Below are 27,733 nucleotides of genomic sequence, written 5' to 3' on the forward strand. Positions count from 1 at the left end.
AGACTGGCGACAGGGAGACAGAGAGACCGTCAGAGAAAGAGACAGACCGACTGACAGAGATAGAAATTGACCGACATCGACAGACCTCACTCATTTCCAATGTTTTCTGCAACATGCGATAAATGTATTTAGAAAAACGCATGTCACTAGGATGGTGTGTGTGCCGTCCGTGTGACATCCGTTTTTTTCCATGCACCCATAGAGTTTCATTGAGGAGACACGCGTGAGAAACTCACCAAAACGCAGCATGCTGCGATTTTTTTTCTCAGTCCGATTTGGACTGAGAAAAAAATAGCAGATGGGAGCTGCCTCATTGATTTACATTGGTCCGAGTGCAATGTGAGATTTTCTCGCATTGCACTCGTGCGAGTTAAACGCAAGTGTGAAGCCGGCCTTATGCGGGCGTCACACGAAACGATCTATCGTACGATATGTCGTCGGGGTCACGGTTTTCGTGATGCACCTCCGGCATCGTTTACGACGTCGTCCCGTGTGACACCTACGAGCGACGCAGAACGTTCGCAATTCGTGTATCGTTGACACATCGCTCATTTTTAAAAAATCGTTTCTTTTTCTTTGCGCCGGTTGTTCATCGTACCTGGGGCAGCACACATCGCTCCGTGTGACACCCCGGGAACGATGAACACAGCTTACCTGCGTCCCGCAGCTCCCGCCGGCTATGCGGAAGGAAGGAGGTGGGCGGGATGTTTATGTCCCGCTCATCTCCGCCCCTCTGCTTCTATTGGCCGGCCGCTGTGTGACATCGCTGGGACGCCGAACATCCCACCCCCTTCAGGAAGTGGATGTTTGCCACCCACAGCGATGTCGCTCAGCAGGTAAGTACGTGTGACGGCGGTTTAACGACTTTGTGCGCCACGGGCAACTAATTGCCCGTGACGCACAAACGACGGGGGCGGGTAAGATCACTCGTGCGATCGCACGATAGATCGTATCGTGTCACGCCCGCATTAGTCTGGCATTCTTATTCACAATTAATGAAGTATAAACTGAGCATGCCACCTCCACTCCATTCGATGGGACTGCAGAGCCCCATTCTCCAGAGCCTTGATCTCGGCATAGCTTGGGGTTGCAGCAATTAGCAAGTTATTTCTTTTCCATAGGATAGGAAATAACTTTTTTTTCTTAGTCGCTAATAACCCTTTAAAGCCTTTCACATCCTCATTCTTGCCTATTTTTCATACTTCCAACATATCAACTTTAAAAACTACCTGTTCACTTGCTGATTAATATAATATATCTGTGTCCTAGTCTCCCGGTACCTACCTGCACGCAACCTCAGATACTCACAAGATCTCCTTCTCTGCTCCTCTCTTATCTCCTCTTCCCACAATCGCATACAAGATTTCTCCCGTGCATCCCCCATACGCTGGAACGCTCTACCTCAGCATATCAGACTCTCACCTACCGTGGAAAGCTTCAAGAGGAACCTCAAGACCCACCTCTTCCAACAAGCCTACAACCTACAATAGCCCTCAGTCGAGTAGACCACTGCGCATCCAGCTCTGTCCTCACCTATTGTACCATCACCCATTCCCTGTAGACTGTGAGCCCTCGCGGGCAGGGTCCTCTCTCCTCCTATACCAGTCTGTTTTGTACTGGTAATGATTGTTGTACGTATACCCTTTTTCACTTGTAAAGCGCCATGGAAGAAATGGTGCTATAATAATAAATAATAATAATAATATATCCCGCCTCATGATACTGGCATTTAAGCAGGATAATCAATGTTGTTAATTTTGTCAGTCAGTGGTTTTTATGTTATGGCAGATGGTTTTTGGATATTGATGATCAGTTTAGGAATGTTGGATTCCTATGCAAATATTTCCCTGAGGCTAGACAACTATGTAATTGTGTGTCCTTCTTTTTAACTTACACTTTTAATTTTACTGATCCAGTAATGGACTAAGTAACATAAAAAATAAATAAGTATTAAAATACTGTAAAAGATTTAATGAAAGTGCACAGAGAATTTATTTTTTTATGGACACTTAATTATTGCCATTGAATACATCTATTTGCAGTGTAATAATTACATAGGCTTCCCATCTTTGTGTTGTTAATATTATGTGATCTATTCACTACAGTTTTATAGATTGAAGAGGCTTGTTACGCTCGCCAAGGGGCGGCAAGCGTCCGGGGGTGGACCTACTGGGCTGTGCACCGGACTCCCCCGAAGGAGCAACCAGCAGCGAACCCTTATAAAGGGATTGTGTGGCACTCCAACAGAGGGCCTAAATGCACGACTGCCAGGGACCTGGGGAGATAGTCTCTTACGGACGGACTGGTACAGTCTTTAAAGTCCAAAGCAGGTGTCCTGTGATTGATGCGGCAACATGGGGATGACAGCACAGACGTGATGGTTCAAATGTGGCGTCACAGCAGTGATGGCCCAGACATGTCAGCACAGAGGAGATGGCTTAGTTATAGCGTTACAGCAGTGATGGCTCTGGTGGCGGCACAGCAGAGGTGATAGGGAGCAGGCTCTAAGACGAGGCAAAAGTTAAGAACATGAGACTGGTGCTAGGATACAGTAGTAGGACAAGACTCACTGGGACCTGAGAACTTGCAACACACTATAGGCAATGTTGCTCAGGCGCCTTCTGTCAGGGGAGGCAAACTTAAATACCTTTAAGGTAACAGATTACCTCAGGAATAGATTCTGGGTAATGGGTCGCCGGCCCTTTAAGAAAGAGAGCATGGCCATGCGCTCACCCTAGGGGCACTCACGGAAGCATTGCGTGCTGCCTGGAAGCAGGAGAAAGTCGTGGTGGACCCCGGGGTAGGAAAGGAGTGAATGGAGCCGCCGGGCAAGAAAGAGGGAGGACGCCCCCGCTGGAGCCTGGGAGCGAGAGCATGCGGGAATATCGCCCTAGGGCCGGGCAGGTGAGAGAGAGGGTGCCCCCACCAGGGTCTGGGAGCAGGGACGTGTGGGGATACCGTGCTGGAGCCAGTACCGGGTGCTACAAGGCTCTTATTTCTATAGTTCTATCTCTGAGAAATAGACTAATTTTCTTAGCTAATTTTATCAGAGGTTATTTCACCCTGTATTAGCACATTATAATTTATTTCTCAGCTTATCGTGTAATGCATGTCAGGGGCATTGATAGATTCCTAACAGTATATATCTACCCATATGATGTCACATCGACATTACTGCAGACAACTAATCTCAGCAGCTCTGCTGATGTAAATGTAGCGCCCCACGGGGCAGGTGTTTTAACCTACTCGTTGCCGGGCCGGGGGTGCAGATACTCTGCGTCGTCACAGGGTGGCCTGGCCGGGTTCCGTTGACCCGAGGCGTACAAGAAGGAGGGTTGGAAGGTGGTAGGGAGGATGGAGGTAGTACTTGGAGGTTAGGAAAGTCTTTTAAAGTGATTGTGATGCCACCTGTGGTACGCGGCCAGGGATGGGGCCGCCGCTGAAGGGTCTCTCACCGGGGCAGATGTTAAATGTAGCCGGGATGGTGTCGCTCCCCACAAGCAGAGCAGGATTACCCCGGGGAGGATGGCGGGTGTGGTAGTGGTCCCGTTGGCGCCGCTGCGCTGGGCGGTGGTGCCGGTAAAGGAGAGGCAGAGACTGCGGTTCCAAGTCTTTTTACTCACAAGTTGTTCAGGCGCTGCCCCAGAGTACCGTCCTCTGCCACGATGGGCTCCAGCCAATCCCGGATAGTCAGCGGTTACCGCCAGTGCCCGTGAAAGTCTTTTAGTGAAGTGTCCCTCGGTTGCTATCGGGAACCCGGGCCAAGCCTCCTGCGCCAAGTCACGGGCCCACGAAGAGAGAGAAACACTAACTCCAGTTGTCAGTGCTAGATGTTATCCCAAGCTGTGCCCAGGAAGGTTCTGTTTAAAGGGGGCTTTACACACTGCGACATCGCTAATGCGGAGTCGTTGGGGTCACGGAATTTGTGACGCACATCCGGCCGCAATAGCGATGTTGCTGCGTGTGACACCGATGAGCGATTTTGCATCGTTGCAAAAACATGCAAAATCGCTCATCGGTGACATGGGGGTCCATTCTCGATTATCGTTACTGCAGCAGTAACGATGTAGTTCGTTGCTCCTGCGGCAGCACATATCGCTATGTGTGACGCAGCGGAGGTGGGCGGGATGTTACGTCCCGCTCATCTCCGCCCCTCCGCTGCTATTGGGCGGCCGCTCAGTGACGTCGCTGTGACGCCACACGGACCGCCCCCTTAGAAAGGAGGCGGTTCGCCGGTCACAGCGACGTCGCCGGGCAGGTAAGTATGTGTGACGGGTCTGGGCGATGTTGTGCGGCACGGGCAGCGATTTGCCCGTGTCGCGCAACAGATGGGGGCGGGTACCCACACTAGCGATATCGGGACCGATATCGCAGTGTGTAAAGTAACCTTAAGGCTGGGGCCACACAGGGCACTACTGCGATGCTCGCATGACACTCGGCTCGCGCTGGCAGCACAGTAGGAGCCAAGTGTCATGCTAGTATCTCTGAAACTGCGGTCCTACCATGCGAGCGGACCTCAGTTGCGGGGGGCGGGCCGGCTCTCAGGAGGGGCGGGCCAGCGCTGTGGAGGGGAGGGAGGGATTTCTCTCCCTCTCTCCTCCGTAGCCAGCTATTGCGATTCTCGTGCTGTACCCACAGTACACCGGTGTACCGCGAGTGCAGTGCCATTTTTCTCTCGCCCCATTCACTTGAATGGGTGCGAGAGAAAAGAGTCTCGCTTTACAATCGCAGCATGCTGCGATTGTTTTCTCGGTCCGATTAGGGCTGAGAAAATAATTGCTCATGTGTGCTGACACACAGGATAGAATTGGTCCGAGTGGAATGCGATGTTTTATCACACTTCACTTGCACCGATTTTCTCGCCGTATGGCTTAGGCCTAAAAGTTGCGCCTACTTCTACCCCATATGGTGCCTGCCCCCAGTGGTTGTCCTAGCGACTGGGGAAGTCCCATGCTTCGTGTTCGTTGGCTCCCCTGTCTGCCCTAGTCCAAAATAGACAATCCCTTTAATAATGCAACACATTTGAAAGCTGCTGTAATAACTACACTGCTACATAGATATATATATATATATATATATATATATATATATATGAGAATACGAAGCGTCTTGTATTTTATATAAACTATGTTGTCTTATAACTGAATGATGTCATAGGGTTCAGCTTACACTGATGAGCGGGAAGTTTCATATTTTTGCACACCTCTGCGGCTCTATTTGGTGCATGGTAATTACTTTGTGTTTGCACTTTTCGCTCACAATGTATATATACTGTATATACTATATGTATGTATATATATATATATATATATATATTTATACCGTGTGTGTATATATATATATATATATATATATATTCTCAGTACACTGTAATGAAATCTTTTGCAATATGTCATTTAGTAAATCATTTAACTTTTAACAAGTAAAATTGATTAAATAATTAACTAATTGTTCTGCAGGTGATGGCCAAGATTACTGTTGCCTTTGTTAAAAATATACAATTTCTACTTGATGATCCCATTGAAAGGCAAATGTTGTTCAAACTCATAGGAAATAACTTTGTACAAAACCAGTTTAGTAAATATTCAAATGACTCTAGTCTTTTGGTAAGTAATATCAAACCTCATCATTTTTTAAGAAATAACCTGGCATAGATAGGATGAAGATGTATATTTACTATGGCTTAATTAAGAGTGTATGGCCAAAAGTGTTGGCACCCTTGAAATTGTTCCACAATATTAAGTATTTCTCCCAGAAAATATTGCAATTACACATGTTCCGATTACACAGGTACCGATATTTAAGAAAGGTAAGAGGGTAGATCCAGGCAACTACCGTCCAGTAAGCCTGACATCAGTAGTATGCAAAGTTTTTGAGGGCATTTTAAGGGATGACATGCAAAAATATATTGCAGAAAATAATATGATAACTGACAAACAGCATGGATTCATGAAAGATAAGTCGTGTCTAACCAACCTGTTGGGGTTCTATGAGGGGGTAAGTGCAAACCTGGATATTGGTAATGCAGCTGATGTGATTTATTTGGACTTTGCAAAGGCATTTGATACTGTACCACATAATAGCCTTATACTAAAGCTCCAGAAGCAAGGACTAGGGGACACAATATGCAACTGGGTAAGGAATTGGCTAAAAGATAGGAAACAAAGAGTAGTCATAAATGGTACATTCTCTAAATGGGCTATAGTCAGCAGTGGGGTGCCGCAGGGATCTGTGCTTGGACCGATTCTTTTTACTCTCTTTATTAATGACCTTGTGGATGGGATTGATAGTACAGTGTCAGTCTTTGCCGATGACACCAAACTATGTAGGATATTAAAAACTGACCTGGATAGTACAATATTACAAAAAGATCTGGATAAGATGTCAGAATGGGTAGATACTTGGCAAATGAGATTTAATGTTGATAAATGTAAAGTAATGCACCTAGGACGGAGTAATCCTATAGCTGCGTATACATTAAATGGAAGTAAACTCGGGACTACAGAACAGGAGAAGGACTTGGGTATTCTCATTACAAATAAGCTGAGCAGCAGCACTCAATGTCAAGCAGCAGCTGCTAAAGCAAACAAGATTTTAGGGTGTATAAAAAGAGAGATTAGATCCCATGATCCCAACGTATTGTTACCCCTCTATAAATCACTTGTAAGGCCACATCTGGAATACGGGATCCAGTTTTGGGCTCCACATTTTAAAAAGGACATTCAGAAGTTAGAGTCAGTTCAAAGGCGGGCAACTAGACTATTACAAGGAATGGAAGGCCTCCCATATGATGGCAGATTGAAAAAGTTAGATATGTTTAGCTTAGAAAAAAGACGTCTCAGAGGAGATCTCATTTATATGTATAAATACATGTGTGGTCAATATAAAGGACTGGCACATGACTTATTTCTTCCGAAAACAATACTAAGGACCAGGGGGCACTCACTGCGAGTGGAAGAAAAGCGATTCCGACACCTAAATAGGAAAGGGTTCTTTACAGTTAGAGCGGTCAGACTGTGGAATGCCCTACCACAAGAGGTAGTAATGGCAGACACTATAACAGCTTTTAAAAAAGGGCTGGATGATTTCCTCAGTACACAAAACATTGTTGGTTATAAATGACTTAGTGACTAAATGTAGAACTGGTGGAGGAAGGTTGAACTAGATGGACCTAGGTCTTTTTTCAACCTAAGTAACTATGTATGTTTTATTCTACATGTTTATTTCATTTTTGTGTATTAGAATAACTAAAAATAAACAGGATAAAAGGCAAATTGGACATTATTTCACCCACAACTCCAAAAATGGGCCGGACAACATTGTTGGCACCCTCAACTTAATTATTAGTTGCATACCCTTTGGAATAAATAACTGCAATCAATTTCATCAACAAGCTCCTTCACCTCTCAACTGGAATTTTGGAGCTCTCTTCTTTTGTAAACTGCTCCAGGTCTCTCATATTTGAAGGCACCTACTCCCATCAGCAATTTTAAGATCTCTTGATAAGTGTTCAAAGGGATTTAGATCCAGACCTATTGCTTGCCACTTCAAAACTCTCCAGTGCTTTGTTTACATCCATTTCTGGGTGCTTCTTGGAGTATGCTTGGGATCATTGTACTGCTGGAAGACCTATAAACTAGGATGCAAACCCAGCATCCCAGCATTCTAACATTGGGCACTACATTGTGACCCAAAATCCTTTGGTAATATTCATATTTCATTATGTCTTGCACACAGCAAAGGCACCCAGTGCCAAAGCCAGCAAAACGACCCCAAAACATCTTTAAACCTCCACCATATTTGACTTTAAGTACTGTGATCTTTTCTTTGTAGGCTTTAGGCTATGTTCACACACTGCGTTTTTACCTGCGGTTTTTTTTGCGTTTTTGCTGCAGAAATTTCTTGAGAAAATGGTTGTACCTTTCTGCAGACATTTCCCAGGAAAACCTATGGCAAAAAAATTAGCTGTGCGCACACTGCGTTTTTTTCTTAAAAAAATTCTTTCAGTAGATTTTCTTGAGAAAAAGAATGAGCATGTTACTACTTTTCTGCAGCTAACTGCGTTATTCACTCCATTGGCTGTAATGTAATCATGAAATCACGCAGGGAATAACGCAGGTAGCAAATTCTGTGCGTTTCATTGCGTTTTCCTGCGTTATCCCACGTTATTTCTCGCTTTTCAGGACATAATGTTCATCACTGCCTGCGTTTTGCAGGGAAGTGATGTCATTATGACAGGAAGAGGAAGCTAAGCAAAGAGTAAACACACACAGATCACACGCAATCCCTGGTAGCCGCACGGAAGCATTTCCGTGTGACCTCCATCGGGTGCCCGTGCAGTCTGTGTCCCGCTGTGTCCCGTGTCAGTGTCTGCCCACACTGCAGTATCAGCAGCTTCTCACACTGCAGTGCAGGCAGCCGCGGGGATGACAAACGCTGCTGTCAGGAGGTTAGCTGAGATCATTACCTGCTGTGACGATCTCCTGCACTCCTGACGTCAGCGCTGTCACTGCCTTCCATTGCCCGCTGCATTCTCACTTCACGTCTTGCGGGCGGCCCGAGACTGTCACTAGCGGTGACGTCACGGGCTCCCGCGATACTGCTGAGAACGTGGCGGGCAATACAAGTCAGTGACAGCGCTGACGTCAGGAGTGCAGGAGATCGTCACAGCAGGTAATGATCTCATCTAACCTCCTGACAGCAGCGCTTGTCATCCCCTGCAGTGACCTGGGCTTACCTATTGATGTTAGCTTAGGTCACTGCACTACTCTCCCAGCCAATGGGGAATGTTCTGTTCTTCATTGACTAGGACAGTAACTATGGTATGGATCATCGTGGGACCCCCTTATTGGATTATGCCGGACCCGGATTTGATTGTTCTTTTCAATAAAATGGTGAAAGAGGGAATGTTTTGGGGAGTGTTTTTTCAAATAAAACTTTTTTTGTTGTCTAATTTTTTTTTCTTACTGACTGGGTTGGTGATGTCAGGTATCTGATAGATGCGTGACATCACTAACCCCAGGGCTTGATGCCAGGTGACATTACACATCTGGTATCAACCCTAAGTATTACCCTGTTTGCCACCGCACCAGGGCAACGGGATGAGTTGGGCAAAGTGCCAGGATTGGCACGTCTAATGGATGCGCCACTTCTGGGGCAGCTGGGGCCTGCTATTTTTAGGCTGGGGAGTGTCCAATAATGGTGGACCTGACTAGTCTGAGAATACCAGACCACAGCTGTCCGCTTTACCTTGGATGGTGATCCAATTTGGGGGAGACCCCACATTTTTTGTTTTAAATTATTTATTTAATGTAAATAACAGCGTGGGGTGCCCTCTGTTTTGGATTACCAGCCAAGGTAAAGCTGCCAGCTGTGGTCTGAAGGCTGCAGCCGTCTGCTTTACCCTAGAAAAAGATATAGGGGACCCCACGTCGTTTTTTTTTTAATTCATCTATCCATCTTTCTATCTATCTATCTATCCATTATCTATCTATCTATTTATCTATCTATCTATCAGTTATCTATCTATTATCTATATTATTTATTGCTGTTAAAGCATTAACAAATGCATGGACCAACCTGCAAAAAAATGCACCAAAAACGCACCAAAGCGCGGTAAAAAACGCATGCGTTTTTCGGTGCGTTATTGGTGCGTTTTTTTTAACGCAGGTGCGCTAATCCTTCACTCTCAAGAAATTTCTTAAGTAATTTCTTGAGAAAAATCCTTTTTCTAGTGTGCACATAGCCTTATTCCATTTTTGGTAACCAGTAGCATTATGTGCTTTACCAAAAAGTTCTATCTTGGTCTCATCTGTCCAAAAGATGCCTTCCCAGAAGGATTTTGGCTTACTCACGTACATTTTGGCAAACTGCAGTCTAGATTTTTTATGTCTCTGTGTCAGCAGTGGGGTCCTCCTGGTTCTACTGCCATTGTGTTTCATTTCATTTAAATGTCGACGGATAGTTCGTCCTGACAATGACGTACCCTGAGCCTGCAAGACGGCTTGAATTTCTTTGGAACTGGATTAGGGCTGCTTACCCATCATCCTGCATTGCAACCTTTCATCAATTTTTCTCTGCCGTCCACATCTAGGGAGATTAGCTACAGTGCCATGGGATTAAAACGTCTTGACTATGTTGCACACCATGGACACAGGAACGTCAAATCTATGGAGATGGACTTTTAACCTTGAGTTTGTTGATATATTTCAACAATTTTGGCTCTCAAGTCCTAAGACAGTTCTCTGCTCCTCTTTCTGTTCTTCTTGCTTAGTGTGGCACGTACAGACACACAATGCAAAGATTGAGTCAACTTCTTCCCTTTTTATCTGGTTTCAGGTGTGCTTTTCATATTGCTCAGACCTGCCACAGGTGAGTTTGAACAAGCATCATGTGCTTGAAACAAAGTTGTTTGCCCACAATTTTCGAATAATGGCAACAAGTTTGTCTGTTTGGGGTTTTGTGTGACACTATGTCCAATTTGCCTTTTATTCTCAATTTTTTGTGTTATTCCTATATACGAGTATATGCAACCTGAATTCCAAAATACAAGTCTGTCTAGTTTGCGCTGACGACAAATTTTCTAAGGGAATATTAAATCTGCCCCAATGTCTTTTATTCATTACCCTTACTTTTTTCCATTTTCAGCACCCTCCAAACATGAGTAAGGTAGAACATGAGAAAATAGAAAAAAAAGTAAAGCTGTGTCTGTGCGAACAGTGGAAAAAAGCAGCAGAACAATCAGGATGTACTACAGGTTTGCAGTGATATCTTCTTCACACAGTACTATCTTCAGAATAATGGAATATAAGCTTTATGTGCAGCATTTCTGTTATTTCTATAGATGATGGCACAACAGAGGTCGCACCAGAAATGACAAGTTTTATAAATCACACTTTCCAGCTAGTTGAGAATGCAATGGATTTATTTTTAGCCCAATGTGAAACCAAAGACAAGGTAAACAAATTCATTGTTTATTTGAAAGTTGCTGACAACTTTTTTATTGTACTAATTCCTATAAAATTAAACCATAATAAGAAAGCAGGGTAAAAGAGTGGTAAGAGGGTTGGGTGCAGGCTCCTTGGGGACGACGGCCATTTCGTACCTCCTGGTACTTCTACGGGTCCACGGGAGGTACAAAACGGCTGTCGTCCCCAAGGAGCCTGCACCCAACCCTCTTAACACTCTTTTACCTTGCTTTATGGAATGAATAAAGAACAGATTTAGATTTTTACTGTGAGTGCCGTGGCTTTCTTTCTTATTGTGGACTATCTGGATCTCCTTCCTGTTTCCACGAGCACCCAGGACCAGTGCAGTGGTCTGTTGACCGGATCGGACTCACTCCTCCCTGGCACCAGCATATGGCACAAGGCGGTGGTGCACACCCGCTTCTCTTTTGATTTATCCTATAAAATTAAACATTATTAAGATTTTGACTTTCACACCCCAAACTATTATATGTGCATGTAGATCTTTTAAGACAAGTCCAGCTAAAGATTTACATGGCCATTCCTTCCTCTGTAACTGTGAAATCAGTGTTTGATTTGTTGAGGCTTTAGATTTTAATCCTCTGTCACTCCAGCTCTATTCCCCGCCCATCTTCCTACTTGACTGACAGTTTCTGTGTGTGAAGGTACAGTATAGAGGCTGTCAGTCAAGCAGTAGGATGCGTCACTGGGTGGGAATAGAGCTGGAGTGACAGAGGCTTCATATCTGCAGATTCATTTGCATGTCCATTTAAAGACTGATTTTTCAGTAAAGGAGGAATGGACTGGCCTTGTAAAGGTATTGCTGGACCTGTCTTTGAAAAAGCATATATGAATAGTTTGGGGGGGGGAATTCTGCTGACAGATTCCCTTTAATTAAATTTGAATTTTCTATAATTTTGAGTCTTCAGCTCATATTCAAATCTGTGTGTCTAAAGCCTGCTTTACACGCTGCAATGTATCTTACAATGTGTCGGCGGGGTCACGTCGTAAGTGACGCACATCCGGCATCGTAAGTACATTGCAGTGTGTGACAGGTACATGCGATTGCGATTGAACGTTAAAACGTTCATCGCATACACATCGTACCTCTCTCTAGAATTGCACGTCAGATTGTTCATTGTACCCGGGGTAGCACACATCGCAGTGTGTGACACCCCGTTAAGGATGAACACATCTTACCAGCGTCCTGCGGCTCCCGGCCCACAATGCGGAAGGAAGGAGGTGGGCGGGATGTTTACGTCCCGCTCAGCTCCGCCCCTCCGCTTCTATTGGCCGGCTGCCGCGTGACGTCGATGTGACGCCGAACGTCCCTCCCACTCCAGGAAGTGGACGTTCGCCGCCCACATCGAGGTCATATGGACGGGTAAGTACGTGTGACGGGGGTTACTCGTATGTGCAGCACGTTCAACAAATTGAACGTGCCACACATACGATGGGGGCGTTGCAAATCGCATACAAGATCGTATGCGAAATTGCAGCATGTAAAGCAGGCTTTAGGTTACAACAAGAAACAAAACTGCATAATCTGATCCTGTTTCTTGCTAATTTATTCTCAGAATGTTAGCATGACGTAGGGAATGGATGGAAAGGAGTATGAATGCAAGAACAGACTATACACAACCCCTAGACACGACATACGAAGATCTGCATACATGCTGTAGACACAAGATTTTTTTTCAAATTTGTTTCATTTATTATTTTAGATTCACTAGCAAATTAACAGATGTTAAGATAAACATAGCCTTTAAGTGGATTGTCCGGCAATTGAAAAGCTCAGAATGGGTTAAAAAAAATGAGTGAAGCAGTACTAAATTCGCCATCCATCACTACTGCTATTCTATTTAAACATACCATCTTATATAACCGATATATATTTTATATTCAGAGCCGTAACTCAGGATTGGATGAAGAGTTGGTATCCTGGAGATCCTTCTCAAGGAAACGCCCAAAATCAGTGGAAAGTCAAGACCTGCATTTAGCCATAAGCAGAAGGGAAACCTTTCCATTAAACAGTAATAAAGGTAAAATATCCTCATTCCAGTGCAGTATTTAAATGAGGTGTTGGTCTTATGTTGGTAACATATAGTTGTCACATAAAGTACTGCAGACACACAACTGTTTATGAAATGGCAGATCATAAATTTAATTTTAGTCACTGTCACTTTAAATATACTTGGTAGTGGGCATTCCCGACCTCTGCTCCATTCACTTCTATAGAACTAACATAGATAACTGTAAATCCCAAAGCAGTGTATAGAGCTGTAGTCACGTATTCACACAGGACACTTTGGGACTCCCATTCTCTGGATCACTAGGGTTTCAGCAGGCAGACCCTAAGCAATAATACATTTACCTTCTAACCTGATAAATGTATATAATGTGCATAGATGACAAATGTATCTAATGTGTATAGGTGAGAAATATATGTATTGTGCATAGGTGACAAATGTATAACATGTGCATTGGTGACAAATGTATGTAATGTGCATAGGTAAGAATTATATTTATTATGTACAGTGTAGGTAAAAAATGTATATAGTGTGCATAGGTGACAAATGTATGTAATGTGTATAGGTGAGAAATATATTTATTATGTATAGGTGAAAAATGTATATAGTGTGCATAGGTGACAAATGTATCTAATGTGTATAGGTGAGAAATATATTTATTATGTATAGGTGAAAAATGTATATAGTGTGCATAGGTGACAAATGTATCTAATGTGTATAGGTGAGAAATATATTTATTATGTATAGGTGAAAAATGTATATAGTGTGCATAGGTGACAAATGTATCTAATGTGTATAGGTGAGAAATATATTTATTATGTATAGGTCAAAAAAGTATATAGTGTGCATAGATGGCAAATTTATCTAATGTGTATAGGTGAGAAATATATGTATTGTGCATAGGTGACAAATGTATAAAATGTGTATAGGTGACAAATATATTTATTATATATAGGTCAAAAATGTATATAGTGTGCATAGGTGGCAAATGTATCTAATGTGTATAGGTGAGAAATATATGTATTGTGCATAGGTGACAAATGTATAAAATGTGTATAGGAGACAAATATATTTATTATGTATAGGTCAAAAATGTATATAGTGTGCATAGGTGGCAAATGTATCTAATGCGTATAGGTGAGAAATATATTTATTAATAGGGATGATCGAATACCTCAAATATTCGGCTTTGCAAATATTTGATGAATAACTCGCCGCTATGCGAATATTTGATGCGCAATGTAAGTCTATGGGAAGCCCGAATAGTTCTGAATAGTTGTTATTCGGGTTTTCCATAGACTTACATTACATCAAATATTCAAATATTCGCGAATAGTCGAATAGCGACGACCTATTCGGAAAATATTCACGAAGCCGAATATTTAATGTATTCGATCATCCCTATTTATTATGTAAAGGTGAAAAATCTATATAGTGTGCATAGGTGGGAAATGTATCTAATGCGTATAGGTGAGAAATATATTTATTATGTATAGGTGAAAAATGTACCATATATACTATGCATAGGTGTCAAATGTATTTAGAGTGTATAGGTGATAAATATATTTAGTGTGCATAGATGATATAGGTGCTAAATATTTTGAATGTGTATAGGTGACAAATGTACTTAGACAGTCTGTTAAAGGCAATCTGTCAGCAGATTATTTCCATGTAAGCTGAAGCTAGGATGCTGCAAGGGTTAACACAGAAAGGTCAGGCATGTCTGTTTTGTCACAGTGGATATTTAGTTTAATTGATGTTTGTTTAAGCAGCAGTGCCCTTATCATTGCAGCAATAGACACTGATGTGCAAAGCAGTCTGACAAGCCCCCTGTTGTGATTGACACCTCACTGTGAATGTATAATCTCCCTATAAAGAGCCTGGACTCTGCTACATGACTAAACCCAAAAATTCAGATTGTGTCAGAACAACTGCAGCCAGTAATCTAAGTGATACACAGTTGGATTAAGACTCTCCTTAACATCGTAATGTGTAATAAACAGAACATGTTTTCTTGTTCTTATGTACAGGTATGCAACTTTTACATTTGACAATATTTCAGGTTGAGCAGTTAGGATTGAAGTAGAAATGCTTAGTCAAGACTGAATAATGTAACTGGGTGGTGGAGAACAGGGCACACAAAGTAGCTCTGTCCCATGAACATCTTGGGTATTTTAGCTACATTCAGATGTTATTCTCATTATTTGAGCTATCTTTAGCTATTTTGATGAAAGAGCAACAAAAAATTTAGTAAGCTGAGGTTAAGATCCCTAGTAATCGCTGGTGTTGCAGTTCAAAAGGAGGGAACCTGGTACATAACCTCTTTTACCCCTTCCCATGAAAAATGTCTCCCCCGGACCAGTGAGTCACTTTAATAAATAATGGCATGTAAATATTATTTTTAGTGTAACATAACTAAGTGTTAATTTAATTATTAGGGATGATTGAATACTTAGATTATGCGGCTAACCCGAATATTTTCCGAATACCTCGCCGCTATTCGAAAAAAGGAGGGGAGCCAGCACTGCTTATGAATGGCATGCAACAATGAAGAAATAAAAAGTGTAATATTCACAAATTCATTCCTACTGTAACAATTCAATGAGATTTTTTCTTTTACTTTTTTCGTTTACTGGTCAGGTGGTTGACCGCCACCATGCCGTGCACGCCCAGTGTGGTTTGCAAATTCCTTCTGTCGCCATCAAAATTCAGTTTGGTGCTTGTTCACACTCAGCCACCGCCTCCTGCTCCAAGGCATCATTATTTAAACACCACCTGCCTGAACCTTGTTCCGCCCTCATCCATGTTTGCTGGTCTGGCACTGTGAGGGCCAGTCCTGACATTGTGCTGGTGTGTGTGGTTCTGCCACACACACTGGCACCTGGGCTGCCTTTATTCGCGGTTGTCAGTCCTTGCAGCATGGGAGCGGTTCACACATGTCTCGGGTAAGTGGTGTTTTCATATGGTCCTGCTCATTTTATGAGACCTTATGGTACAATAATAATTTATAATATAGCGTTAGGGACCCCCCTATAGAGATTTGCCGTGACAGGGCTCAAATCATTGATCAATCATTTGCAAAAAATCTCATTGAATTGTTACAGTAGGAATGAATTTGTGAATATTACACTTTTTATTTCTTCATTGTTGCATGCCATTCATAGGCAGTGCTGGCTCCCCTCCTTTTCTCGCCGCTATTCGACTATTCGCAAATATTCGATGCGCAATGTAAGTCTATGGGAAACCAGAATAGCAACTATTCAGTACTATTCGGACTTCCCATAGACTTATATTGCGCATCGAATAGTGGAATAGCGGCGAGGTATTCGGAAAATATTCGCGAAGCCGAATATTGGAGGTATTCGATCATCCCTATTAAGCTATCATTAATGTATGTAAATGTAATAAGTCGTATAGATATCAGACCTCCTAGCTGTACTTCATTCGTGTTATGACACTAGTTGGTCTGCCGTTCCGTGAAGAAGTGTAGAACTAGACGGGAATATGAATGGGAAAGGCTCTTAAGTGGGATTTTATTCAGACCATAAATCACAGAGAAGTCACCCAGCGAGAGTGAGTCAGAGAAGAATTGGATGCTAACTGAGCAACTGTTCTCTCCTACTCCTTATGTGTCATGAGAGGCCGTCTGCCTTTGATGTGTCTGCTGTTCTCTTTTGTAGGCCCATAAATATCAAGTGCTCTTCTCTAGACAGAGTGCTGTTTCTTACTGAGCCAAGCCATTGTCGGCCTATTTCAGCAGATGCTCTTTGTACTACTGTGATGTAGTCTACTTAGGTATGAAAGATAGGACACATCATGGCATCTCGATCACTTCTTTACATGCATGTAGAAATGATCCAATTGCTTCATTATACCTCATTTTATGCAATTCACAAATACTGTTTATTGTAAGTGGCAAACAGATACCAATGTATAATATTGAGATATTAAAATGAAAATGATTAGTTAGTATGACATTAGTCCTTTACAAAATATTTTATGGCAGCAGTATAAAAGTACACAAGATTTTGGTTACTTTATTCTTGGGCCTTCACATTTTCATCTTAGTGTTGTGTCATTTTGCTGTTTTTTGCTTTCCTATAATAGTTACTTAATTTTAATTATCCATAATATTAACACAATGCCTCCCCTCCCCCGCAAATGTGATGCACACAACACAGTATAATGCCCAAACAGTGCCCCCAAATCAGTATGATGTCCCCACAGTGCCCCCAACATAGTGTGATGTCCCCATAGTTCCCACACACAGTATGATACCCCCCATCCGACAAACACACAGAGTATGATACCCCCACAGTTCCCCATACACATTGTATGATGCTTCTATGCCCCCCCCCCCCACTATGGTCTCCACCAACAGGCATTAAAGGGAACATGTCACAAGGTTTTTCCTATATAAAGTACAGACAGCACCTATAAGCCTTACATATACCCCAATCCACTCTGCAAGTAAAAAGAAGACCTTTTGTTACATTCACCTACAGCGCTGTCCAGTATGGTGGGCTTCGCTGGTCTTGATCCAGCGCCTTCTCTCTTCTTGCGATCCCTGTCCTCCTTCTATCCCTTGATGCTATGATTAAAGGGCACTTTATACGCTGCAATATCGCTATCGATATCGCTAGCAAGCGTACCCGCCCCTGTCAGTTGTGCATCACAAGCAAATCGCTGCCCATAGCGCACAAGATCGCTTACACCCGTCACACGGGACTTACCTTCCCTGCGACGTCGCTGTAGATGGCGATCCGCCTCCTTTCTAAGGGAGCAGTTTGTGCGGTGTCACAGTGACGTCAAACGGCAGCCGTCCAATAGAAGCGGAGGGGCGGAGATGAGCGGGCGGAATATCCCGCCCACCTCCTTCCTTCCTCATTGCCGGTGGACGCAGGTAAGGAGATGTTCGTCGTTCCTGCGGTGTCACACATAGCGATGTGTGATGCTGCAGGAACGACGAACAACCAGCAACATGCACAGGAGCTTTTTACTTTGTCATCTGAAGAAAGCATGCTGCAAGGGTCTCTTCTCAAGGTCCGATCTGCTGTTTTCCTGGAATGTTTTGCTTAAGCAGCAGGACTTATTATTGCTCGGCTTACATTGTTACGTGCATCACAGTCCGACACCCCCCTCCCCTGATTGGGACCTCATTCTTAATGTTGAACCTCTATAAAAAGCCTTGTGTGGGCGCGGGGAACTCTCTCAGCTCTGCTAGATGGCTAAATTTAAAAATTCTGTTTGTGTCAGAACGGCGCACCCAGTAATCTACATGATACATTGTTGGATTCAGGATCTCTTTGCCTACATTATTCTGCTTTCAGATGAGGTAGCAAAAACCTGCTGACAGATTCCTTTTACATGGGTCTAGGTTGCATTGCCAGACACAGACAATAGTGGTGCTGTTCTTCTCATTTACTTTCATGTGAAATCTTTAAAGCAAACGTGTGATATGGTAAATGTGGATAGTTCTACTCAGTGACTAGTAGTTACACTGACGAGTAGGGATGAGTGAACCTGAACGGTAAAGTTCTAGGTTTGTACCAGACATCAAGTGTCCATGTCTCAAACTCGAACACAGATTTTTAACAAAAGTCCATGTCCGAGATTAGAGTTCGGGTACTATTCGTATGCTTGGATGCCTGTACGCTACGGTGAACAAAAAAAAAAATGACGTGGATGCCCACTTATATTTGATAACCAGCAGACAACTATGGGCTGCAACCCTCAGTTGTCAGATTTCCCTTGGCTGGTTATCAAAAATTTGTTTCCTATCTACATTTCTTTGCAGGGCAATTGCCCCCATTTTGCTTCCTTTTGCAGCCTCCTAGCCGTTAATACAACCATTTTAGAGCACAAACGTTCGGGTCTCTTTTGACGTATATGGTCTTTGTAGTCCAGGGTCGGGTTCGGGTCAAGCACAGTTTTCGAACCAAACTTTTAAGTAAAGTCTGGCCCAACCCAGAGAATCTGAACTTCCATGAGCCCGCTCATCAAAACTGACGAGCAAAAGAGTTACAATGTTTTAAACTTTTGATTTTCAGGCTCCATATCTCACCATCCGCTTCGAACAAGAGACTACCTTCATTTTATAGACTATCATCTTGGCTATCTCATACATAAATTTGACTTGCAACTGTTCAGCATATGATTAGTTCTGCAGATTCTTGTTATGTAATTGCATTGTAACTGATTTTGCTTCTAAAAATCAAAATTTTAATTGGTATTATTTTGTTAGAATTATGTAAATCCACCTTTGGCTTTCTACACTGCCTGAACCCTACTGGGCATTCGCTCAATGAGATTGAAGTATATCTGAATTGAAATCTGATCCCAGGTCTGTTCTATATGTTCCCAATGTTGGTGCATACTGGTCGATTTTACTTATACAGCTTTATTTAACATTTTGTCATTGTATAAATGTAACATCTGCCCTTGACCACAGACTCAGGATGACTGTCACGGACAGACTAGGTCTAGCCACCACGTCGGCAGGATCTCAAGAACCCTGAAACCCTTTAACCCCTGTACAGGGATTTGGAACTACACAAGTTCCAGTAGAACGCTGCCTATGGAAGGCTGTAATCCAGGAAAGAGTGGTCTTCAGGCAGGGTCCAAAAGGAGGCACAAAAAGGGACAAAATCGGCAGGCAGGAGCGTAGTCAGGAAATCAGGCAGAGGTCAAAACCGGAGATGGCAGCAAGGTACATAAACAGCAGGCAGGAGGGTAGTCAGGAAACAAGCAGAAGTCAGAATCACTAAACAAAACAGGGCGGGATAGGAACCAGGAATACAGAACTATCTCTGGCAGTGGTCAGAAGACAGGAGGGAGAATAAGAAAGGTATGGTGTCTTCCCATTGGCTGTAGCTGCATGATCGTAACTTCAGCTCACCTACAGTCAGCCAGTGGTACTGCAGGTCCCAGGGAAACCCAGCTTAGTGGATGATCGGAGCCTACGCCCACCAGAGCCACTGGCACCGACTCCTCTCCTATCACCAGCACAGTCAATGGCAGGAATACAGTGGCGCCTGGTAATCGAAGCAGAAGACACAGGAGCGGACTCCCGTGAGGAAGTGACAATAACTTTGCTGCATAACACAATATAAAATAACATAGCCAATGTTAAGTAACTACTATAAATATGGGTTAAGAATATCCACTCATTCTCTTGTATTGATCTTCTGCTCTTTCTTTTCATCAGTATTGACAATTGCATCTGTATTAATGTAGCTAATCACTATATACTTTATGTAAGGCCTCCTTCACATTTATGTGTTTCCGGTACATGTGGCATCCATTTTTTTTATGGATCTCACACGTACCCATTATAACCTATGTTCATCTTCACATGTCCTTGTTTTCACACGGATCATGCTTCCATGTGAACCACACCGAGATATGTTTTTTTTCTGGCAGCATGGATTACAAGGGCCAATAAAAGTTTATAGGTCCATGCAAAACATGTACATCACAAGGATGACATGTGAGCGTCATCGGCGTGGTGTACATGTTTAACATTGCAAAGTATAGGACAAACTTTGTAATTACATTCTTTCTTTATTCATACTGGAAAAACACGGATGACACTAATGGAAAACACTGGTGACACTGGTTCCAGTTTTTCACATACGTATTTTATACTTACGTGTGAAGAAGACCTAAAGCTTAGTATAAGGGTTCATTCAGATGTCATTGACTTTTCACATATGCAAAAAACTGTCCACGTTTGGTCAGTGTGTCAGTTTTTACCATCAGAGTTTTTACCATCAGAGTTTTCTTAATTGCAGGGTCAAACTTGTCCTGACATTAAACATCTCGGCCTTAATTCCAGCTGGTAAAACAAAGCTGGTATTAACATCTTATTACCCAGCGTGCCACCCGCCACCAGGGTCGCTGGAGGAGTTGGATACAGCGCCAGAAGATGGCGCTTCTATAAAAGTGCCATTTTCGGGTGCGGCTGTGGACTGCAATTCGCAGCTGAGGGACCAGAAAGCTTGGGCCACCCTGCACTGTGGATTCCAATCCCCAACTGCCTAGTTGTACCTGGCTGGACACAAAAATGGGGCGAGGCCCACGTTGTTTTTTTTTTATTATTATTATTTCATGACATTTATGAAATAATTAAAAAATGGGCTTCCCTATATTTGTGGTTCCCAGCTGGGTACAAATAGGCAACTGGGGGTTGGGGGCAGCTCGTACCTGCCTGCTGTACCTGGCTAGCATACAAAAATATGGCGAAGCCCACGTTGTTATTTTTTTTAGCTTTTTGGCAATAAACTTAAACAAAAAAGGGCTTTCCTGGATTTTCCATTGCCAGTGAAGGTAACACCAAGCAGGGGGGTTAGCAGCCAGTTGCTGCTTGGATTACCCTTGGCTAGCAATAGAAAATGCAGAGGGAGCCCACACATTTTTATTTATTATTTTTTTAAATAACTAAATAAAAATGGGATTCCCTGTATTTTGATCGCCAGTCAGGTAAAGCCAGGCAGCTGGGAGCTGGGATTCTCCACAGCCCGGAGCAGCCCCTGGAAATGGCGCATTGTTTCTTAGCACCATTTGCAGGCCAGTTACTCGACTCCACCAGCGACCCTGGTGGCGGGTGGCACGCTCGGTAATAAAGGGGTTAATACCAGCTTTGTATTCTCAGATGGTACTAAGCCCAAAATTCATTGTGTCACGTCAAATTAGACATGGCCACCATGAATTTCTAGGAAACAGTAAAAAAAAACCACAGAGACATTTTTTTATTAGAAATAAAACAAAAAAAAATTTAGAGACTCCATCTTTATTATAAAAAAAATCCTTAGTCCGACAAAATCCACAGGGACAGCAAAGTCAACTTTGCTTCATCACTGTGCACAGACAGTGTCTATAGAGAGTGAGAAGCAAAGAAACCCATGCCAGCTCTGCTACATCCCTCTGTAGAGAGCGATGAAGCAGGCTGACAGTGAGGGGATAATTGCACTTACGTCTTGCATTGCATCACCCAGCTGCATGGAAATAAATGCAGCTGACCCGCTCCTGTTGGGAGATTGTGCGCCGTGATGCGATGCAAGCCGGCCACTCCCACAAGCCAAGCCGGTCACGCCATGACCTGACTGCAGCTCGTACATTCTAGGCTCAATCGTGATGTGATGCGACACTCGCATCATGGCGCACAAGGACCTTTGATGATGTCATAAGGAACCGAACTGTAACACAAACTGTAACACAAGCGTCCCAGGAAAGCTCGTGTTTGGGGTCGTGTGCACGAACACTATAGCGGGCTTTACACACTGCGACATCGCTAGCATATGCTGGCAATGTCGAGCGCGATAGCACCCGCCCTCGTCGTACGGCTGATATGTGGTGATCGCTGCCGTAGCGAATATTATCGCTACGGCAGCATCACACGCACATACCTGCTCTGCGACTTTGCTCTGACCGGAGAACCGCCTCCTTTCTAAGCGGAGGGGTGGAGATGAGCGGGACGTAACATCCCGCCCACCTCCTTCCTTCCGCATTGCCGGTGGAGGCAGGTAAGGAGATGTTCGTCGCTCCTGCGGTGTCATACATAGCGATGTGTGGTGCCGCAGGAACGAGGAACAACATCGCTAATAAGCAGAAAACGATTTTTTGTTTCAGGACGACCTCTCCGCGGCAAACGATTTTGACCGCTTTTGCGATCGTTTAAGGCCGCTCATAAGTGTCACACACTGCGGTCTTGTTAATGAAGCCGATGTGCGTCACAAACACCATGACCCCGACGATAATTCATTAACGATATCGTAGCGTGTAAAGCCCTCTTATGTGTTCGGTACGGACTCCGAACTTTACAGTTTGGGTTCACCCATCCCTATCTGCGTGCTGTCCAATCTTTTTAGTGACTTATAAGCTTGCATTGGTGAGTTTGATCCAACGCGCTGATCAATATTGGACAAGTCCCCATGCTTTTATGCAGGACTTTCGGTGCAAAAATTCAGACATGTGAACTACCCAATAGACTACACCATTGTCTACTATATATATATATATATATATATATATATATATATATACAGTGCCTACAAGTAGTATTCAACCCCTGCAGATTTAGCAGGTTTACACATTCGGAATTAACTTGGCATTGTGACATTTGGACTGTAGATCAGCCTGGAAGTGTGAAATGCACTGCAGCAAAAAAGAATGTTATTTCTTTTTTTTTTTTTTTTTTTAAATTGTGAAAAGTTTATTCAGAGGGTCATTTATTATTCAACCCCTCAAACCACAAGAATTCTGTTTGGTTCCCCTAAAGTATTAAGAAGTATTTCAGGCACAAAGAACAATGAGCTTCACATGTTTGGATTAATTATCTCTTTTTCCAGCCTTTTCTGACTAATTAAGACCCTCCCCAAACTTTTGAACATCACTCATACTTGGTCAACATGGGAAAGACAAAGGAGCATTCCAAGGCCATCAGAGACAAGATCGTGGAGAGTCACAAGGCTGGCAAGGGGTACAAAACCCTTTCCAAGGAGTTGGGCCTACCTGTTTCCACTGTTGGGAGCATCATCCGGAAGTGGAAGGCTTATGGAACTACTGTTAGCCTTCCACGGCCTGGACAGCCTTTGAAAGTTTCCACCCGTGCCGAGGCCAGGCTTGTCCGAAGAGTCAAGGCTAACCCAAGGACAACAAGGAAGGAGCTCCAGGAAGATCCCATGGCAGTGGGGACATTGGTTTCAGTCAATACCATAAGTAACGTACTCCACCGCAATGGTCTCCGTTCCAGATGAGCCCGTAAGGTACCTTTACTTTCAAAGCGTCATGTCAAGGCTCGTCTACAGTTTGCTCATGATCACTTGGAGGACTCTGAGACAGACTGGTTCAAGGTTCTCTGGTCTGATGAGACCAAGATCGAGATCTTTGGTGCCAACCACACACGTGACGTTTGGAGACTGGATGGCACTGCATACGACCCCAAGAATACCATCCCTACAGTCAAGCATGGTGGTGGCAGCATCATGCTGTGGGGCTGTTTCTCAGCCAAGGGGCCTGGCCATCTGGTCCGCATCCATGGGAAGATGGATAGCACGGCCTACCTGGAGATTTTGGCCAAGAACCTCCGCTCCTCCATCAAGGATCTTAAGATGGGTCATCATTTTATCTTTTAACAAGACAATGACCCAAAGCACACAGCCAAGAAAACCAAGGCCTGGTTCAAGAGGGAAAAAATCAAAGTGTTGCAGTGGCCTAGTCAGTCTCCTGACCTTAACCCAATTGAAAACTTGTGGAAGGAGCTCAAGATTAAAGTCCACATGAGACACCCAAAGAACCTAGATAACTTGGAGAAGATCTGCATGGAGGAGTGGGCCAAGATAACTCCAGAGACCTGTGCCGGCCTGATCAGGTCTTATAAAAGACGATTATTAGCTGTAATTGCAAACAAGGGTTATTCGACAAAATATTAAACCTAGGGGTTGAATAATAATTGACCCACACTTTTATGTTGAAAATTTATTAAAATTTAACTGAGCAACATAACTTGTTGGTTTGTAAGATTTATGCATCTGTTAATAAATCCTGCTCTTGTTTGAAGTTTGCAGGCTCTAACTTATTTGCATCTTATCAAACCTGCTAAATCTGCAGGGGGTTGAATACTACTTGTAGGCACTGTATATATATATATATATATGAGTTCTATCCATGAAAAACATGGATAGCACTCGTACAAGAAAAATTGACATCTGAATGAGCCCTAAGGGGCACTTTGCACACTGCGACATCGCAGGTGCGATGCTGCGATGCCGAGTGCGATAGTGCCCGCCCCCGTCGCAGCAGCGATATGTGGTGATAGCTGGCGTAGCGAAAGTTATCGCTACGCCAGCTTCACACACACACTCACCTGCCGTGCGACGTCCCTGTGGCCGGCGACCCGCCTCCTTGTTAAGGGGGCGGGTCGTGCGGCGTCACTGCGACGTCACACGGCAGGCGGCCAATCAGAGCGGAGGGGCGGAGATGAGCAGGATGTAAACATCCTGCCCACCTCCTTCCTTCCGCATATCCTACGGAAGCCGCAGTGAGGCCGGTAGGAGACGTTCCTCGCTCCTGCGACTTCACACACAGCGATGTGTGCTGCCGCAGGAGCGAGGAACAACATCGGACCGTCGCGTCAGCGTAATCATGGATTACGCCGACGCTGCACCGATGATACGATTACGACGCTTTTGCGCTCGTTAATCGTATCATCCAGCCTTTACACACTGCGATGTCGCATGCGATGCCGGAAGTGCGTCATTTTCAATTTGACCCCACCGACATCGCACCTGCGATGTCGCAGTGTGCAAAGTGCCCCTTAGATTTGTCATGCAATTTAAAGGGAACCTGTCATCAGGTTTTTGCTATGTAATCTGAGATCAGTATAATCTACAGGCAGTACTAGGCTATGTTTTGCTGTTTTCAATAAAGTTTTAATCGCAGGATATTTTGACTACAGGAGTAGCTGCCTTGTGCCTCCTACTCCCAACCATGCCCTCAGCACTGATTAGCAGTTGTCTATCAATATACAATGTAAACAGAAAATCAGTGGTTTTGGTAGGGTTATACACGACTCAACATTATAAACTCTGCTAAATTTGCAACAGAGATAACTGTGATTTTCTCATAACTGCAGCTCCCAGTGAATTAAGTAATACGTCAGTGCAATCTGTGTCTCCGTTTCTACATCATACTGCTGTCCGATTACATAGCAAAAGCCTGCTGAGAGATTCTTTTTAATTCAAATCAAGCTACACTAGTCTATCGGAACAGCATTGTCTTTTGCCTATGCAAATATAGATGTCTGTTCTTTTACAATCTTTCTCCAATACTAGATAAGAAACATTGCTGCAATCCAATAATATATTGTCCTTATTAATTTAGAGAGCAATCTGTGGATTAAAGAGGATCAAATAATAAACTGATAATTCAATCGGATTAGATAAAATTGGAAAATCCTGTAATTTCATGATTGCCATTTTAGGATTATATAAATAATACGCAACTTTTGTTTCTTCAATTCTAATATAATAAGGGCTGAAACGAAGCATGGCCACCGCTTTAGGACAACAGGAATTTTGCAATTTGAAGTAAAAAATGAGATAATTTCAGAGGCAGCACTGACACTGCTTATCCCTTGCACAGCCACTAGGTAGCGCTGAGTGAGTCCTGACAGCTAGAGAGAGACCACTAAATGTCCTGCCTACTAGCATTAGCAGTATAGTTTTCAGTAGTGGTAGTTTACTGTCAGCACGGGATGCAGTCCGCTGCTTGCTTGGCAATTTAAGGCGGAGGCAGCGCTTATTCAGAATCTCTCTACTGTTCCCTCAGTGCTCAGATTGAGAAGCATTGCAGTGCCTCAGTTTGCCCCCCATACTGGCTCTAATCTACCACTACTAACAACTACTTACTGTAAGCACTGGGTGGCTAGGTAGTTACTGATCTTCTCCCTAATAACAGGGAAGCATGTGACAGGCAAACTCAGACAGCATTGATGATTGCAATAGATATGCAGCAACAGCGGACGCTTATCTAAAATATTATTGAATGCTGACACTTCACTGGTAGGGATAATCAGCCTGTGGCTGACTGGGACAGATAAGTGGCTTGCACAATTGGTAGGGATAAGTTACCTATACCTGAAGTGGCTTCCAAATAGTCTAATGCACCCCATAGTCCTCCATATACTATAATGCACCCCAGAGTGTTTTATATAGTATAATACACCTCATAGTCCTCCATATAATGTAATGCACCCTCCATACTCCTTCATATATAATGCACCCCATAGTTCTCCATATAGTATAATGCACCCCATAGTCCTCCATATAATGCTCAGCCTGTAGTCCTCTTTAAACTGTAATAGACTTTTCATAGTCTTCCATAAAGAATAATGCACCCCCATAGTCCTTTATATAATATAATGCATTCTATAGTAATCCATATAGTATAATGCACCATGCAAAGAGACAGTCCAGGATCATGCAGATATCTTACCGCTGCCACCAATATGTCACGAACAGCACTCCACTGCCTCCATTTGTCAAGACAGTACGCAATTGATTGGAAAGGCAGTGGCTGCTGTTGCCATAAGGCTGATTATTGGGTAACTCACAGTAAGCGAATAGTATGTAGACAACCGATTCCAACCCATGGAATATATATCTCAGTACAGTCACTGCCAAGCTCCACAAAAACCCAATAAAAACTACTAGCTTCTACCACCAATCGTTTATACAGTTATCCATTATGGGTAGCTTATGGCTTCAGGGATGCGCTTTGTAGAGCAAGAGGAACAAAGCTTCTACATTTTATATATTTAATATGAAACATAGGCAGTGTTTATAAAAAAATATACAAAAGATGTTATAAATGGGACAAAACAATACAGTATATACAGTTACATAAAATAAAAAAACATATCAAAAGAAAAGTACTAAACCTGTGTCATGAAAATGGCTCGGAGCTTAGTGGAGGGAAAAATACCTACTAGAAAATATGGAACAATCCTACAAAAAAGTTACTCTTCCTGCATTGAACAAAGGCATCAATTCAAACGTCTGAATTTATTAAACAACAGTCACTCCCACGTACCTCCTCTTGGTGACCTCATATGGGGCTGGTCATGGGATATGGCTCCGATCTCTAGAAAATTATGAGATCCCCAACTTTCAGGATATCTTCACACCTGGAGGTCTCAGGCAGAAAATATCATGGTCATGTTTCTATCATGATTTT

The 27,733-nt window shown here is 43.4% G+C and overlaps 1 protein-coding gene across 1 annotated transcript in view; it reads left to right on the forward strand.

Annotated features, from left to right (window-relative positions):
* Positions 1–27,733, forward strand: part of LOC142289816 (uncharacterized) — a 199,707-nt gene that overhangs the window by 101,791 nt on the left and 70,183 nt on the right. The window contains exons 2-4 of the mRNA XM_075333744.1: positions 10,648–10,756; positions 10,844–10,956; positions 12,874–13,009. Of these exons, the coding sequence (XP_075189859.1) occupies positions 10,660–10,756; positions 10,844–10,956; positions 12,874–13,009 (346 nt within the window). The 5' untranslated portion in view covers positions 10,648–10,659. The remainder of the gene's footprint in view (positions 1–10,647; positions 10,757–10,843; positions 10,957–12,873; positions 13,010–27,733) is intronic.

Source organism: Anomaloglossus baeobatrachus, chromosome 2, assembly GCF_048569485.1.
Source record: "Anomaloglossus baeobatrachus isolate aAnoBae1 chromosome 2, aAnoBae1.hap1, whole genome shotgun sequence".
NCBI classification, from domain to species: Eukaryota; Metazoa; Chordata; class Amphibia; order Anura; family Aromobatidae; genus Anomaloglossus; species Anomaloglossus baeobatrachus.